At 42.4% G+C, this 19602-nt stretch overlaps 1 protein-coding gene across 1 annotated transcript in view; it reads left to right on the top strand.

The window, feature by feature from the left end:
• LOC126419875 (ankyrin repeat domain-containing protein 50) overlaps nucleotides 1-19602 on the top strand; it is a 513285-nt gene that overhangs the window by 443657 nt on the left and 50026 nt on the right. The window contains exon 21 of the mRNA XM_050087125.1: nucleotides 5094-5246. Coding sequence (XP_049943082.1) covers nucleotides 5094-5246 — 153 coding nt within the window. The remainder of the gene's footprint in view (nucleotides 1-5093; nucleotides 5247-19602) is intronic.

Genomic DNA, 19602 nt, shown 5'->3' with positions numbered 1-19602 from the left:
CCAGAGGCATTTAACTCATGACCTGTGGGCAACATGCAGCCCAGAGCAAGTTTCAGTGTGCCCCAAGAAGTGAGCATCCACATGAATGGTAAAAAAATTAAAAAAATTCTATTTATATAAAGTTACAACAGATTGAATATTTTCAATTTGAAACTCTCACCACATGATGATTCTCTCTCTCTCTCTTTCTCTCTCTCTCAGCAGTAGTTATCATTAGTGTTAAGTTCACTATGTGCAGCCCAAAAATACTAGTCTTCTTGCAGTGTGCCCCAGATAAGATAAAAGGTTCGACACCCCGGGACTAAACGATCCAGTGGTGAAACTTTTCTCTCTTTCTTGGATATTATCTCTCTCTCTTCCTACAGTTCTACCTAGTAAGGATCTCTGACTGATGAACAGTACTAAAGAAGTGGACGAACAAGCACCTGTTAAGCCACTTCTTTAGGGGTTGCATTGAATTCCCTTAAGATTCTTCCTGTGAATCTTTCTGGGACCTGCTTTTCTTGCTATTAGTTTTATAGGGTCTTTGCACTTTTAAGTCACTTTGGATAAATACTCCTAAATATTTTGTGACTGTTACTGTTTCCAGCATGTTGTCATCAATAAAGTAGTTATACAGTAGTGCATTTCTTTTCCTATGAATGCACAACATTTTATACTTATTTAGCGTCAACTGTCAGTCTATGGACTGTTCATCAATCCTGTGTAGGTCCTTCTGCAAATCATTACTGCCTTCTGGCATTGGTACCTTCTTATAGACAACAGTATCATCTGCGAACAGTCTAAAAGAGCTTACGACCCATTCTACTAGATCATTTATATATGTTGTTAACAGTAATGATCCCATCACACATCCTTGGGGAATTCCGGTAATTGCTTTTAGATCTGTCGATTTTTTTCTGTTAAGAGTGACATGTTGAATTCTCTCTAAAAGGAAGTCTGGAATCCAGTCACAAATATGGTGTCAGAATGACATTTTCACTCTGCAGCAGAGTGTGCACTGATAAGAAACTTCCTGGCAGAGTAAAACTGTGTGCCGGACCAAGACTCGAACTCAGGGCATTTGCCTTTTGCGGGCAAGTGCTCTACCATCTGAGCTACCCAAGCATAACTCACGCCCCGTCCTCACAACTTTACTTCCACCAGTACCTTGTCTCCTACTTTCCAAATTTCACAGAAGCTCTCCTGTGAACCTTGCAGGAGTGCTAGTTCTGCAAGGTTAGCAGGAGAGCTTCTGTGAAGTCTGGAAAGTATGAGACAAGGTACTGATGGAAGTAAAGCTACGATGATAGGGCGTGAGTCGTGCTTGGGTAGCTCAGATGGTAGAGCACTTGCCCGCAAAAGGCAAAGGTCCCGAGTTCGAGTCTCGGTCCGGCACAAGGTTTTAATCTGCCAGGAAGTTTCACAAATATGGTGCGATATTTGGTAAGCTTTTATTTTTTCAGTTAAATGGCAGTGCAAGACAGTGCCCAGTACCTTCCTAAAGTCCATGAAAATGGCATGAACTTGGTTTACACTTTTATAAGGTGTATTGAATGATACTTTTGAATTTTTTGTATTTGTGCTGCACTTCCTTATCCTCAGCACTGAATATTTGACATTGTGTACTCAGACACCCTGCAGTTTGTATCCTGTCACTCTTGTTAAAGAAAATTATTTTTCTCAATCGAAAATCCAGGAAGGAATATAAAAATAATGGTTAAAATCATTGTTCTATCTTTCTTAACATTGCTTGTCACAGCTGTAGTCATAGATGATATCAGAGCCTTATGAACACTGACACCTTCCTCTGCATTAACTGATTTGAGAACATTCAGGCCTGCTTGTTGCTAGGGGCAACCTTCAAAAATTGATTCTCTAACTAGCTGCTTGAAGTAATTTTTGAACAAGACATTAAGAATCGTGCATGTCTCTGGCACCAGCTTTGATAGCATGACTCTCCCAATCTATACCTGGCAGGTTGACGTTACCTCTATATCAATAGCACAATCAGGAAACTTATCTACAAAAATCCGCAAGTTCTTTCTGAAGCGCTCTGCCACTACAGTGCCAGACACAGGAGGTCTGCAAAAGCATCTGAGTACCAATTTTAACCCACCTTTGATGCTTAACTTCACCCAGATTAAATGATAGGTGGGATCTGTGATCATATCAATAAAAATTACAAAATTCTTTACAGCAATAAGTATGCCACTGTCATTGGTGACTAACCTATTCTTATGACAAATATTCCAATCTGAATTTATCTAGATAGAGTTTTAGTAGATCTCTATGTGAGCACTATATGTTAGAGGAACTATGTCTTCATTCTTCAACAAATAGTCATAGAGAAAAATGTATAATTGTGGTCAAGACTCAATAAAATGATTCCTGTAAATATTATGGCTATCAGGAAATGTCTCCTCACTAAATGGACTTGTACTGATATAATGGGAATGTACACAGTTATGCTGATAATTTGTTCTTGGTGATAGCTGTGAAATGGCTTAATTCTCTAAGGTTCTAGGCATCTGATGTGATGTGGATCTATTTCCTATGAAATAATAGGCCATTGATACTATAAAACTATTTTTTTCCTTTTCAGTCACCTTGCATAGATTCTGATTGTGTGCTCTTCTAAACTGGAATTTACACATCACTAAATTAAATCCATATGAAATGGTAATATTGTAAGCTGTAGTGAGCTCTGATCCCTCCACAAGTTAAAACATTTCCCTTCTGCTTTGTGAAAATTAAGATAGTAAAGATTCTCCTTCCTAAATGAGAAATGATGCGTACAATATCCATCCAGTAAAGTTAGGACATGCCTGTCATACATGATAACAACTCCAACATTATCATTGAAAATTTGGTACAGTGTATTAAGAAATAAGTAAGATCTTGTGGCTAGTAGCTTCTTTAAAAACTGGTGTGCATCCATATGAATTGGCCACTGTTTATTCTATGGCTGTTGATTGGCCATGCAGAGACTAACATGTACCTGTCATTTTATAACTAAGGACTTCTGCCCAACCATCCAGATTTAGGTTTTCCCACATTATTTGTAGGCAGATGTCAGGATTCTCCTTTCAAAAGTCTGGTAGAAATTCCTTCCCCATCCTTATGCAATCCTAAATTGGATTTCGTTTCTAATGTGTGAATCACTGACCGCCATTAAAATTCAACATAAGTAATTTCTTTTCCTTCCAATATTGCGGAGATGCTGAGTAGCAGAGAGGCACAACAAAACGACTGTCATAGTTAAAGCTTTCGGCCATTGGCCTTCGTCAACAATAGACACACAAATGTGCGTGTGCACCCCTCCCACCCCCTAACACACACGCACACACACACACATACACACACACGTGCACACACAAAAGAAATTCTCACACACGACTGCAGTCTCAGGCAACTGAAACCACACTGCCATTCTTACATTCCATCCGGGATTTTCCATTGTTTGATCTTTTCCAATATATGTATTTTCCTATATATGTATTTTCCCATATATATATTTTCCTATGTACAGGGTGAAGCGAAATTCACGCACTCGGGCTTTGAAGCACAACTCACTTGCCAGCGATAATAAAAGGTCTCTAACAAAATTTCTGCTGGCTAATACATCCAGCAGAAAAAGAACGTTAAAGAGTGGCAATCTGGCAACACTGTAGTCACTTGTATGGTAACTACCTCTGTCAGTACATATTTCAATGCATTGTTGTTATTATTATTATGATTATTATTATTATTATTATTATATCGATGGGATTGTGGAAACATCATGTCTATTACCATTAGGGACACAGTGTAATTCAAAACAGAACATTTCATAATTAGCGATGTCCGTATGAATCATGCAGAACAATGTCTGTTAGAGGGGTAATGTGCATTACATGGAACAGGTGCATCTTTAGCATCTCGAAATTGATATTGTTTTTGTAGTTATTCTGTCCTAAGACAGGTCATTTGCTTCAGCTATATTTCTTATTTGTCTAACCACATATTTTTTATGTTCAGAGTTACAAAATGTTGTAAATTTAGGATACATGTGACGTAAGAAACGGCGTATATTACAGTATGAAATGTCGGAATGAAATTAGAAAATAAAAGAATTGCGCCCTAATCCAGGATCGAACCCACGACCTCCTGCATGCTGATCCAAAACTCTATCCTCTGCACCAACTGTGCAGCACAACTACGATGCGCTGATGAAGCTAGTTACCATACATGTGATTACAATGTTGCCAGATTGCCACTCTGTAACATCCTTTTTCTGCCAGATGCACTCGCTTAATGAAATTTTGTGAGCGACATTTTTTTGTCGCTGGCATGTGAGGAGACTCACTGCAAAGCCCGAGTGCGTGAATTTCGCTTCACCCTGTATATACTCTTTCTGTTTACATTATAAAAATCTTTTCTTTTGTACGTTTATGATATCAACCTCCCCCAACATCACCATACATTTATGATTCAGCTATTACATTCATTGTGAATAATGATGTAGCCCCAGTCTTGGAACTGTGTATATTCACTTTGCCAAAACCATGATGCGTAGGCTCCTCTAAGTAGGTAAATCAGTCTCAGAACCATGCAGGGTAAGCATAGGAACCTGTAGTCAGTGTTGGTGATTTGTGGAATATTGTGCTGTGTTTGAAGTTTGTCTTCCCTAAGCAGGACTTGTTTTTTCGAATTTCTTACAAAACAAGCCTAATGTCATAGGAACTTCAGTTATTATGCTGGTATTTTGATCGATACATCTGTCATTTTCAGATTGCGCTGACTGACTTCACTGCGTGTGCGTGCACACTCGCATATATCTGTGTGTGTGTGTGTGTGTGTGTGTGTGTGTGTGTGTAAAAAAATCAAACTGAAGACTATATTTGATAAAACACGCAGACATATGTTTAAAAATGTTTTTAGTTATAGTTTTTCAGCTATATCGCCCTCCTTACAGCACAACAGTTTCACAGATAACACTGTGTGTTATGATGACAGATACTTAGCAGTGTAGTTTGATCAGCATTAGTTTCATATGTACTCTTGATTGTATCTGCAATTCAGTGTGTGCTGTACGCTCATATCCTACACAGCAACACAACTTTGCTTTACAGGACTGCATCCCTAATGGCAGATTCGCACTTTGCACGTGACACGCACATGAGGATAATTCTTGGTAACAGCTCAGGCACTGAGGGACGAGGACCTCCAGGTCTTCTGTCACCTCAGGTTGCATCTGAATGCACAAATTCCAAGTTTGGTGGTGGGTAAGTTGCATGTAATGATGGAGCTACTACTCAGGACTGTTGTGGTCGTAGCTGGCCTGTAGATGCCTGAGTAGGAAGTGTACAATGCTTGAGCCTGAGCCGTCCACCCCACGTGGGTGTGCTGCAGTTGCTGTCATATTGGAGTGGAGGTGTGGACACTGCATCTCTTCTTCCTTGTGGAGAAGGTGGCACAACCATGTTGCTAGTAGCCATAAATTCTGCACATTTGTGTTTATCTACATCTCCACTCTGTACGCCACCTGACAGTATGTGACAGAGGGTACTTCTGGTATCACTGACAGACTGACTAATCTCCACCCCACCCCCGCCCCCATCCCCTCCCCTCCCCTCCCCTCCCCTCCCCTCCCTCTCATTCTCATTTTATTTTCCACTTGTGAATGGCTCGTGGTAACAATGACTGTTGGGAAGCCTCGAAATGGCAGATACTGAGATAGCAGATAATGGAATGAAAAAACAACTACAGCTGCTTTGCAGTGGAAAGGCGTCAGGACCAGACAACATACCTGTAAGATTTTATAGAGATCATGAGAAAGAACATGCTACCCTTCTAGCAGCAATTTATCATTGGTCACTGAAGCAACAAAGGGTACATAGTGACAGGAAAAAAAAAATAGCAATTCATTCCCTTTTTTGTCTAAGGGTCATAGGAGATGCATATAATTGTACGCCACCACTATCGTTGACTTCAATCTGTTATAGAATTATGGAACTCATTCCAAGCTCATGTATTATGACGATCTTTAAGAACAACAATTCTCTTTATAAAATTCAACGTGGATTCACTCTGTTCTTCCATCAGATCCCCAACACAGCAGATGTATGTGGGAGTAAGTAATGTGTTCGAAGCTTTCTGAAAGGTATTCTCTCTAAATTTAAGTAGTAAACCTCTGCACAATGAACAATTGCTCTCTTGTAGCATCTACCCTTGGAGTTTTTTGAGCATCTCAGTAATGCTCTTGTGCTGGTTAAATGACCCTATGATGAAACTCTCCTCTCTTTCTTGGATTTATCTCTTTCTTCTATCAGTGTTACCTGGTAAGTGTCTCAGACTGTCTAACAGTACTCAAGAAGTGGTCGAACAAGCACCTTGTAAGACACTCTTTAGTGGTGGAATTAAATTTCCTTAAGATTCTTCCTGTGAATCTGTCTGGCACATGCTTTTCCTACAATTAGATTTATGCAGCCATTGCACTTAAAGTCGCTCTTAATACATGCTCCTAGATTTTTGTGATGGTTACTATTTCCAGCAATTTGTCATCAATAGAGTAGTTATACATTAGTGGACTTATTTTCTTATGAATGCACAATGTGTTACATTTATTTACATTCAGGGTCAACTGCCAGTCCATTGACTGTACAATCAATCCTCTGTAGGTCCTTCTGCAAGTCATTACTGTCTTCTGGCATTGGTAACTTCGTATAGATAACTGTGTCATTTGCGAACAGTTCAAAAGAGCTTCTAATGCCCTCTATTAGATCATTTATATACAATGTAAACAGTAATGGTACTGTCACATATCCTTGAGGATTCCAGAAATTGTCTTTACATCTGTTGATTTTGCTCCATTAAGACATGTTGAGTTTTATCTGCAAAGAAGTCTTGAAGCGAATTACAAATCTGGTCCGATATTCAGTCAGATTTATTTTTTTCAATAAATGACGGTGCTGGACCCTGTCAACTGTCTGCTTGAAGTTGAGGACATGTCACCAACTTGACGGCCGACATCTGCTGTGTTGTGGATCTCGTGGAGGAACTGCATGAGCTGAGATGTCTGTCAGCAGAATATGTGTTGAATTTTATTGAGGAAATTGTTGTTCTTAAGGATCATCATAAGACATGTGCGTGAAACAAGTTCCACAATTCTAAAACTATTTTTTTTTTCAGTCGCTAAGTACCCTTTGTTGCTCAAGTGACCAATGGTAAACTGCTGCTGTAACAGGTCCAGTCCTGATGTCTTTCCACTCCAAAGCAACTGTAGCTGTTTTTCTATTCCATGATCTGCTATCTCAATACCTACCATTTTGAAGTTCGTATGATAGTTGAAAGGTGGGTCTGTATTACGATCTCCTCCAGTGAAATAATTTTGGAAAACCAAATTCAGTAGTTCAGCCTTATGGCTGTCATTTTCCCTTTCAGTTCTATTATGTTCACTGAGTGGCTGATCAGATGATTTCAAATTGCTTACTTATTTTACATATGACAAATATTTCTCAAGGTTTTGAGACAGATCGTTTGACAATATTTTACTCTCAAAGTCGTAAAATGCATCTTTCATTGCTCTCCTTATGATCATTTTCGCTTTGCTGGGCTTTTGTTTGGCAACTAAATTTTGATTTCTCTTGAATCTGTGATGAATCTCTCTTTGTTTACATAGCAGTTTTGTAACATGGCTCATGAACCATGGTGGGTCTTCCCATCCCTTAACACATTGCTTGCAACACATTTGTCTAAGGTGTTTTGAATGAAGCTTTTGTATTTTTTCCATTTGTCCTCCACAGTTTCATCCTTGGTACTGAAGTATTTGATTTTGCCTACTCAGATACCCTGCAATTTGTATCCTGTCATTGTTGCTAAGCAATAATATTTCCCTTCCTTTGTTAACATTCCTTGTAACACCTGTAGTCATAGATGCTGTATGAACACTAAGACCCTCCTCGATATTAACTGATTTGAGAATTTTCCAGGTCTGTTTGTTGCTATGGGATCCAAGACGTTACCTTCACCAATTGGTTCTCTAACTTCCTCCTTGTAGTAATTTTCAGACAGGACATTAGAATCATGTTACATGAGTCCCTGTCTCTGGCACCAGCTTTGACAGCTTGACTCTCCCAATCAATACCTGACAGGTAGAAGTCGCCCCTATTTTAAAAGCACGATCAGGAAACTTATTGATAAAATTCTGCAAGTTCTCTTTGAAACACTCTACCACTACAGAGCCAGACACAGGAGGTCTGTAAAAGCATGTGATTACCATCTTGACTCACATTTGATGCTTAATTTCACCAAGATTAAATGACATTCGAGATCCATGATAACTTCACTACATATTAATGAATTCCTTAAATCAGTAAATATGCTGTGGTGATTGGTAACTAACCTATTCTTATGATAAATATTCCAATCTGAATGTATCTAGATGAGGAAAGATTAGTTTTAATACATCTCTACGTGAACATCACATGTATTAGGGACTATGTTTTCATCCTTTAACAAACAATCACAGGGAAAAATATATAATTGTGGTCAAGTCTCAACAAAATGACTCCTCCTAAATATTACAGCAATTAGGAAATGTCTCCTCAATAAGGGGACTTGTGTTGATATAACGAGATGGGAGACAGTTACATTAATAGTTGGTTCCTGATGATAACTGTAAAATCTCTTAATTTCTTTTGTTTCTAGGCACCTGATGTGATGTCAGTCAATTCTCTGTGAAATAATAGGCCATTGATACTCTGAACCCCATTTTTTCCTTTTTCAGTCATCTTATACAGGGTGGTCCATTGATTGTGACTGGACAAAACATCTCACGAAATGTCAAACGAAAAAACTACAAAGAACGAAACATGTCTAGCTTGAAGGGGGAAACCAGATGGGGCTATGGTTGGCCCGCTAGATGGCGCTGCCATAGGTCAAACAGATATCAACGGCGTTTTTTTAAAATAGGAACCCCATTTTTTATTACATATTCGTGTAGTACATAAAGAAATATGAATGTTTTAGTTGGACCACCTTTTTCACTTTGTGATAGAAGGCGCTGTAATAGTCACAAACAAATGGCTCACAATTTTAGACGAACTTTTGGTAATATGTAGATTTTTTAAATTAAAATACAGAACGTAGGTACATTTGAACATTTTATTTTGGTTGTTCCAATGTGATACATGTACCTTTGTGAACTTGTCATTTCTGAGAACGCATGCTGTTACAGCGTGATTACCTGTAAATACCACATTAATGCAATAAATACTCAAAATGATGTCCGTCAGCCTCAATGCATTTGGCAATACGTGTAACGACATTCCTCTAAACAGCGAGTAGTTCACCTTCCATAATATTCGCACATGCATTGACAATGCGCTGATGCATGTTGTCAGGCATTGTCGGAGGAACACGATACCAATATCCTTCAACTTTCCCCACAGAAAGAAATCCGGGGACGTCAGAACCAGTGAACGTGTGGGCCATGGTATGGTGCTTCGATGACCAATCCACCTGTCATAAAATATGCTATTCAATACCACTTCAACCACACGCGAGCTATGTGCTGGACATCCATCATGTTGGAAGTACATCACCATTCTGTCATGCAGTGAAACATCTTGTTGTAACATCAGTAGAACATTACGTAGGAAATCAGCATACATTGTACCATTTAGATTGCCATCGATAAAATGGGGGCCAATTATCCTTCCTCCCATAATGCCGCACCATACATTAACCCGCCAAGGTTGCTGATGTTCCACTTGTTGCAGCCATCGTTGATTTTTCCATCGCCCAGTAGTGCATATTATGCCGGTTTATGTTACCACTGTTGGTGAATGATGCTTCGTCGCTAAATCGTGCAAAAAATCTGTCATCGTCCCATAATTCCTCTTGTTCCCAGTGGCATAACTGTACACGACATTCAAAGTCATCGCCATGCAATTCCTGGTGCATAGAAATATGATACGGGTGCAGTCGATGTTGAAGTAGCATTCTTAACACCGACGTTTTTGAGATTCACGATTCTCGCACAATTTGTCTGCTACTGATGGGCAGATTAGCTGCGACAGCAGCTAACACACCTACTTGGGCATCATCATATGTTGCAGGGCATGGTTGATGTTTCACAAGAGGCTGAACACTTCCTGTTTCCTCAAAATAATGTAATATCCAGTGAACAGTCCGGACACTTGGATGATGTTGTCCAGGATACCAAGCAGCATACATAGCACACGCCCGTTGGGCATTTTGATCACAATAGCCATACATCAACACGATATCGACCTTTTCCGCAGTTGGTAAATGGTCCATTTTAACACGGGTAATGTATCACGAAGAAAATACCGTCCGCACTGGAGGAATGTTACGTGATACCATGTACTTATACGTTTGTGACTATCACAGTGCCATCTATCACAAAGCAAAAAAAATGGTTCAACTACTTTACGTACTACACAAGTAGTAATTACAAATGGGGGTTCCTATTTTAAAAAACAAGGTTGATATCCGTTTGACCTGTGGCAGCACCATCTAGCGGGCCAACCATAGCGCCATCTGGTTTTCCCCTTCAAGCTAGACGGGTTTCATTCTTTGTAGTTTTTTCATTTGATGCTTATTTCATGAGATGGACCACCCTGTATATGTATATGATTGTGGGATCATTCAGATTTGTAGTTTACACATCACTAAATTTAATGCATATGAAATGGTGATATTGTAAGCTGCAGTGAGCTCCGATCCCTCTATAAGTTAAAAAGTTTCTTTGCTACTTTGTTAAAATTCAGATAATAAAGATTCTCCTTTCTACATGAGAAATGATGTGTACGATGTACATCCAGTAAAGTTAGGACTTGCCTATCATACACGACAACAACTCCATTCAAGAATATTATCATTGAAAATTTGGAACAATGTATTAAAAAATAAGTTAGGTCTTGTGGCTAGCTGTAGCTTCTTTGGTATGTGATTGTTGTGGTTCCATGTGAATTGGCTACTGTTCATTCTATGACTGCTGATTGCCTATACCAAATCTAACACGTATCTCCCATTTTATAACTAAGGACCTCTGCGCAGCCATCCAGATTTAGTTTTGCGTGCATTATTTGTAGGCAGATGTCAGGATTTTCCTTTCAAAAGTCTAGTTGAAATTTCTGCCCCATCCTTATTCAGTTCTTACTTGGATTTCATTTTTGACGAGTGAGTCACTGAAACTGAAGTGGACTGACAAGGCAGCCAGTCCACAGTGACGGGTAGCTGAAAGAAAGGAAGGCACGCGTACACACACACGCCGACGGGCGTGAATTCTGGAACAGGATAACTATTGAATGGTAGCAAGAAAAGTACGTAGCTGCAGTATACTTAACTTTATTATTTGATGACTACAGCATTCTTCTTGAGACATTTATACTATAACTCTCAAAGTAGGTAAGGCTAATGGCGCCTTGCTAGGTCGTAGCCATGGACTTAGCAGAAGGCTATTCTAACTGGCTCTCGGCAAATGAGAGGAAGGCTTCGTCCGTATGGTCGCTAGCAATCTCCTCGTACAACTGGGGCGAGTGCTATATCGTCTCTCGAGACCTGCCTTGTGGTGGCGCTAGGTCTGCGATCACACAGTGGCGACACGCGGGTCCGACATGTACTAAATGGACCGCGGCCGATTTAAGCTACCACCTAGCAAGTGTGGTGTCTGGCGGTGACACCACATTCCTCCCCCGCAAATCGGCGAACGGTCGTGAGATAAGGCTTCCGCCCGCCGTGGGGAGGACCCCATGTTGACGTATGCGACGAGGTGGGGAGCCTAACAACAGGCGAGGCTGTGCCACCCGCACCCGGCCATTCGGTCCGAGGGGAGCTAGGAAACACCTGAAAAGCTAGTCCAGGGTGCACGTCAACATGCGGTGTATGCGCCCGTAAAGAAACATGAGGGGCCGAAGTGTCTAACTCCATTGCGTCGGGGTAGCCGACGCGCGATGACGTCATGTGGTCCGGAGCGGTCGGGAGTTCCATGGCGGAGGACAGCTGGTCACGGGAAGCGATCGGCTGCGCGTGACCCTGGGAGGCGCGTGGCGGCTGCAACGAAGCGTCGAATGCGGGCGGCGCCGGCGGGAGGACAGGCGGCGGCTGCGGCTGCGGCGGCGCGTCGCCATGGGGCAAATGGGAAGGCATCGTCGGTAACACCTGGGGATGAGGCGAGCCAGTAGATGGGTCCCCAGGGCGCTGACCGGACGGCACCGTTGCTGAAAGCAGACGGGGAGCGGCAGAACCCGTGCGACGACAGAGGCGCAGCTGATTGAGATGCCGACGCACCTCACCAGAGGCCCCCAAAACCAAATACATCGCGCGGCCGAGGCAGCGAAGAATGCGCCCTGCGAGCCAACGCCGTGAACCTCGATAGTTGCGATAAAATACAACGTCGCCTGGAGCAAAAGCAGGAGTCTGCCGCTGCAAAGGAACCTGAGGCGGCGGATGCAGCAAAGACATCAAGGTGCGATGAGGACGACCGTGGAGCAACTCAGCCGGCGAGCGACCATCTCGGGGCTGAGAGCGATACGAAGACAAAAAGAGGAACAATGCGTCCTCCCGAGAATGCGACTCTTTCAATTTCAACATCTGTGACTTGAAAGTCCGGACCAATCGTTCAGCGGCACCGTTTGACTGAGGCGAAAACGGCGCGGATGTCAGATGTTGAATACCATTGGCCTGGCAGAATGACTGAAATTCTGCGGACATGAATTGTGGGCCATTGTCGGAAACAATAGTCTGCGGAAGACCTTCAATGCAAAAGATAGCAGACAACGCTTGGATGGTGGCGGAGGACGTCGTGGAAGACATCCGGACAACAAAAGGAAAATTACTGAAGGCATCGACCAGAACCAACCATCGAGCATTCCAGAATGGACCAGCAAAATCAATGTGCAAGCGTTGCCAAGGGGAAGTGGCTTTTGGCCATGCAAAGACTTTCCGCGGCGGTGCGGATTGTTGCTCGGCACACGCCATGCAAGAAGAACACATATTCGTAATCGCAGCATCGATTCCGAACCAAGTACAGTGCTGACGAGCAAGTTGTTTTGTTCGCACTATACCCCAATGTCCTTGGTGAAGAAGCCGTAAAACAGAGGACTGTAACGAACGTGGGACCACGACTCTGGACTGATCATTATCAGAACGCAACAACAAAACACCACATCGAACAAAAAGTCTCTCCTTGTGAGCAAAAAATCGGCGAACCAACGGATCCTCGATCCGAGACTTTGACAAAGGCCATTGCGTAGCAACAAAACGTAAAACAGTAGCAAGGACAGGGTCAGCAGCTGTGGCTGTAGCTACACGACGAAAATCAATCGGAAACGATTCGACCACTTCACCGGTTTCCGAATCAATGAACATGCAAGCAAGTTCGGAAGAATCGAATGCTTGATCCTCAGCAACAGGCAAATGGGACAACGCATCGGCGTTTCCGTGCTTAGCAGTGGACCGATACAAGATATCGTAGCGGTACTGCGAGAGGAAAATAGACCAGCGAATGAATTTCTGCGCTGTATTTGGAGGTACAGGCTTGGTCGGATGAAAAAGCGATGTCAAAGGTTTGTGGTCTGTGATGATGGTGAAGTGACGACCATACAAGAAATCATGGAACTTAGTAACACCAAACACGAGAGCCAAAGCTTCTTTCTCTATCTGTGAATAATTTCTTTGCGCAGACGAGAGCAATTTGGACGCAAAGGCAATAGGGCGATCATGGGAGGCAACTTTGTGCGCAAGCACAGCACCGATCCCGAAATCCGATGCATCTACCATCAACAAAAGGGGTTTCTGGGGATCGAATGGCGTAAGGCACGTATTAGAAAGCAACGCCGATTTCAACTGGCGAAAGGCGCGTTCGCATTCCGTCGTCCAGACGAACGGAACACCTTTACGGCGTAAGCGATGAAGCGGAGCTGAAATGGAAGAGGCATTGCGCATATATTTGTGATAGTAGGTAATTTTACCCAACACACTCTGTAGCTGTTTCACATTGCGAGGGGAAGGTAAATCTTGTATGGCACGGAGGTGCTCTGGACTCGGATGTATGCCTTGGGCATTGATGACATGGCCCAGGTATGGTAAGTCACGAGCAAAAAACACACATTTGTCCTTCCTCAAGCGAAGACCATTTTGTCGCAAGACCTGAAATAACGTTCGGAGGTTCGCAAGATGATCTTCTTCTGTCTGTCCAGAGATAACTATATCGTCCAGATAGTTGGCGGCAGTAGGGACCGACGCACAAATAGTTTGCAAATATTGCTGAAACAAGGCAGGGGCTGATGCACACCCGAACGGCAGTCTTTTGAACCTGTACAATCCAAGATGCGTGTTAACCACCAATACGCGCTGGGATTCGGCGTCCACAGGTATTTGCAAGTACGCATCGGCGAGATCCAACTTCGAAAAATATTTTCCCGGGCACAGTTTAGCAAAAAGATCTTCCGGGCGGGGCAAAGGAAAAGTAGCAGTCACTAGTTGGGGATTCACTGTGGCCTTGAAGTCCACGCAAAGTCTCAATTTGCCGGAAGGTTTTGGCAAAATTACTAAGGGTGAGGCCCAGAGAGAAGCTTGCACACGTTCAATTACACCCTGTGATTCTAGATCGTTTAATGTTCTTGCGACCTCATCACGCAAGGCGTGGGGAACATTGCGCGCTCTGAAAAATTTCGGTTGCGCGTTTACTTTCAGTTCCAAATGTGCTTCATAGTTTTTAGCGCAACCTAAGCCTGGTGCAAAAATGTCTGCAAATTCGTCACATAAGCGAGAAACACTGTCTGAAGGCACAGTCTGATTCACTGAGAGGACCTGATTTACAATAGACATGTTAAACAACTGAAATAAATCTAAGCCAAACAAGTTCACTGCAGAAGAAGAACGAAGAACATAAAATGACACAAGTTTTGTTTGTCCTTTATATGTTGCAAAAAGAGTGCACTGTCCTAACACAGGAAGTGTCTGTCCGGAATAACTTTTTAACTGAACATTTGCGGCACGCAACGGAGGTGCGCCCAGTTGTTTGTACGTGTCATGATTGAGCAATGAAACTGCAGCTCCGGTATCGAGCTGGAATGGTATCACTTTGCCTTCAAAGTCTAAGTCCGCAAAAAGTTTATTGTTCTGCTGACGACAAGAGCGACTGTTTTGTGCAATTTGAACAGACACTGGTACAGAATCACTTGCTAATTGACGTGATTTCCGGCGACGTCGACGCACAGTTTTTGTGGGACGAACACAGTCACTGTTAGAGAAAGTGTCACTGGACGAAGTGGAACTAACGACATGAATGTCCATGGGCGAAGGTCCACGAGCCTGAGTGTCCTTGGTTCGATTCCGGCGCGAAGCAAAGGGCCTGGAATGATTGTGATTGTCGGATCGGAGCTTTTTCTGGCAAACACTTTGAACATGTCCTTTCCTATTACAGAAAAAGCAAATAGCTTGGCGTGACGGGCAATGGTCACGCGAATGTCTAATAGCACACCGCGGGCATGATTTCACTGCATTTGTGTGCTGGCGCGGCACTCCTGGCTTAGCGCGCGGCGGCAGCTGTGCGGACGTATGCGAGGGCAGTTGACTGGGCCGCGCAGCTCGAGAGCGCCCGGCGGGCCGGTTAATATTACACACAGCTGGCGAAGTTTCAAAAGATTCCTGAGCACAGTCAAGTGTGTCCTGTCTATCCAATATGTCTATCACTTGTTGAAGGGAGGGATTAACTAGTTTCAATATTTGCTCCCGTATGCGAACATCAGAAACGTTCTGTGCAATTGCATCACGCACCATTGTATCTGAATAAGAAAGACCACAGTCACAGTCAAAGGCACAGTCCCTAGTAAGTCCTTGCAATGTTGCTACCCACTCCCTATTAGTTTGACCGGCCGTACGTTTTGTACGAAAAAACGTATACCGTTTTGCAACCACATTAACTGTTTCTTTGAAATAGACATCTAATGCAGACAAAATTTCCTCGTAGGACAGAGTTGCTACGTCGCGTCGGGGAAACAATTTCACTATCACACGGTATGTGGACACACCGACACAAGAAAGCAAAAACGGCTGCTGCTCATTACCTTGAATTCTGTAGGCAGCGAGGTGGAAGGCGAACTGTCGGGACCACTCTGGCCAGGTCTCTTGGTTCGGCTCGTAGTGCCTAAAAGGCGGTGCAACGGCAGGTTGTGGCTGCGGTAGCGGTGAAGCGGCGGCGGCCGCATCGGTGTGCAGCGCACGTTGACCCTGGACGAGCTGTCCAGGGGCATCCAATAACGCCTGCGTCTGCTGATTCTGCAAGCGATAAAATTCGGACAGTACATCTGGCGAAGCCATGACACAAATAAATTAGGGCAAAGCAAAACACAAGATCCTTTGTAGACTCGTCGCCAATGAAGTGGACTGACAAGGCAGCAAGTCCACAGTGACGGGTAGCCGAAAGAAAGGAAGGCACGCGTACACACACACGCCGACGGGCGTGAATTCTGGAACAGGATAACTATTGAATGGTAGCAAGAAAAGTACGTAGCTGCAGTATACTTAACTTTATTATTTGATGACTACAGCATTCTTCTTGAGACATTTATACTATAACTCTCAAAGTAGGTAAGGCTAATGGCGCCTTGCTAGGTCGTAGCCATGGACTTAGCAGAAGGCTATTCTAACTGGCTCTCGGCAAATGAGAGGAAGGCTTCGTCCGTATGGTCGCTAGCAATCTCCTCGTACAACTGGGGCGAGTGCTATATCGTCTCTCGAGACCTGCCTTGTGGTGGCGCTAGGTCTGCGATCACACAGTGGCGACACGCGGGTCCGACATGTACTAAATGGACCGCGGCCGATTTAAGCTACCACCTAGCAAGTGTGGTGTCTGGCGGTGACACCACAGAAACAACATCAGAATTGTATCTATAGACATTTACTTTCCATCTAATAATTTCTGTGCACTCTTTTTCTTCATACTATCTTAAAAATATGCCCTTTTGTACCTTTACAGTTTACGCCTTCTCCAACATCACCACACATTCATGTTTCAGCCATTGCATTTGTAGTGAATAATGATGCAGCGCCAATCTTGAAGCTGTTTATGTTCACTTTACCGTAACCATGACGTGTAGCCTTCTCTAAGTAGGTAAGTCAGTCTCAGAACCATGCAGTATAGCCATGACATGTGGGGAATAATGTGTCATGGTTGAAGTTTAACAATAGAAATGCAAGTTCTTGTGTTCATTATAATGAATTAGGATTTTTATTGTATTAATCTGTCTTCCCTCTGCATGACTTAATTTTTTGGATTTTTTACAAAAAAAGCTAATGATCATAAGAACTCCAGTTAGTAAGCTTATATTTCAGCAGATATCTCTGACCTGACTGCCTTCAGTGTGTGTGTGTGTGTGTGTGTGTGTGTGTGTGTGTGTGTGTTTTGATAAAACATACAGACCTATGTTTAAAAATATGTTATATGTTGTAGATTTCCAGCTATGTAAACCTCCTTACTGCACTATGGTTTCAAAGATTACACTGCATGTTACAATGACAGATACTACTAGTTAACAAATTTAAACTTTTTTTCTGCATCTGGTTTGTAAATGGGTGGATTTATGTAATTTTGGGGTGCTGAATACACTGGTAAAATCAGTTTTTTGTATGATGTCACGTTGCCTAGATACACAGCAGAATAAAAAATGCTAATAGCGAAAATTGACACAATTAAGACAAACAAAAATACACATTCAGAACTTTTGAAATCAATACTATTTCGTATGTATATATGGGCATGATGCCTATAAAAGGCCCAAATTAGTTCAGAAGATATTTTCACCTTTAATCGACTTTGATTTTTGAAAAATGCGATGATTGAGCTCTTCTTTTGTTTGCCGTTTCATTGCTCTCCCAAACAAGACCCCAGCAGTAGACACTCACCATTGAAGGGTTCCATTGCCTTTGGTAATGGTGTTCCATGGTAAAAATGTCTTGGTGAAAGTGTTCACCATGTTCATCACTTACGGCTCCCAAATTTTCTGGGAAGAAATCAAGGTGAGGATGTAAGAAGTGAATTTTAAGCGACATTCTACACCCCATGTTCTTATAGTTGTCCAACAGATCATTCGCAATGATAACATAGTTTTTGTCTTTTCTGTTACCCAAAAAGCCTTTTACAATTGCTTTAAAAGAAGACCGTTCAGCTAATTGGATATCTGTGAGTTTGGTATCGAAGGTTGGATCTTTCAGTAATTTTCTTATTTGTGGTCCAACAAATACACCCTCTTTCAGCTTTGCCTCACTTAATTTGGGAAACTTTCCCTTTAAGTGATTGAAGGCCTCACCTTCTTTATCCAGAGCTTTTACAAAGTCTTTGATAAGGCCCAATTTGATATGAAGGGGAGGAAAAATGATTTTATCGGGCTCCACAAATGGGGTATTGTTCACATTTACTTTTCCAGGATTATGTGACTTCCTTATAGGCCATTCCTTGACTGTATAGTGGTTCTTGGTGCCACGGCTGTCCCAAAGGCATAAAAAGCAGCAGTATTTCGTGTATCCAGCCTGTAAACCTGTAAGGAGTGCAACTTTTAAATCGCAGCAAAGCTGCCATTCATGATCCTTCTATTTGATTGCCTTCAGCAGCAAAGCCATGGTTTCATAAGTTTCTTTCATGTCTTCTGTGTAAGCCAAAGGTACCGACGGAAATGCATTGCCATTATGCAGTAGTACTGTTTTCAAGGTGGTTTTACTGGAGTCAATAGATAGTCGCCACTTCGGTGGATTATGTTGTACACCTAGCTGCATCATCAGACCATTGACATTTCTGCATACACACATTGAATTCTGCATATCAAAATACTGAGCAAAGGAAGCACCTCTTGATCTGAAACAGGAAATTTTTGTCCCTGGAGCTAGAAGGTTCCGTTGTCACAGTCAGAACACCAAGAGTTCAGCTTGCTGTTTTTAAAGTTTTAGATTATGAACCAAATCGTTCAGTTCCTTTTGATTAAAGAGCTGAGGCGAAGTGTCATGATATTGAGGGCAGTACTCTTCTGTATGTTCAATACTTTCTGATTCACTTGACATGGTGTCTGGTTCGGTGGCTTTCAAGTTACAGACAGGAACAGGCAACCCCTCATCATGGGGCACGGGCAAATGCACTGAAGATACATTTGGATACTTTATTTTTAGTTTTGCTTGAATGTCCCAGAATATTTGTAAGACAGAAGTAACAGTCTGAATAATGGTCTATAGGCTCACACTACACCATCGGAGCAGCGAATGGCGTGGCTCGGAGTTTTCCTTTCATCCACTTGGTTAAGGTTGTAGTACAATTTATGCAGGCAATATGAGGTACAAAATTTTTACCTTGATCAACAGCACAATCAAAATACAATTTATATGCCTTCTTAACCAAATCAATGTATGGTTTTCTTTGGGCTTTTGGAGTGAATTTCCCACATACATACAAAAGTTGTCGGGGTGGTTTAGGCCGCAACGAGACTCACTAATTGCCATTTTTCTTAGTGTAAGTTTTAAACACAGAAAGTTTACACTATCTTTCACAGGAAATGCTCACTGAGGATCTCTTTCACACCACTGGACTACCACTCCAACCACTTACTGACGATTTGTAGATCT

The sequence above is a fragment of the Schistocerca serialis genome, chromosome 9 (genome assembly GCF_023864345.2).
Source record: "Schistocerca serialis cubense isolate TAMUIC-IGC-003099 chromosome 9, iqSchSeri2.2, whole genome shotgun sequence".
In the NCBI taxonomy this organism is placed as follows: domain Eukaryota; kingdom Metazoa; phylum Arthropoda; class Insecta; order Orthoptera; family Acrididae; genus Schistocerca; species Schistocerca serialis.
This window is presented reverse-complemented; position numbering and strand designations above follow the sequence as displayed.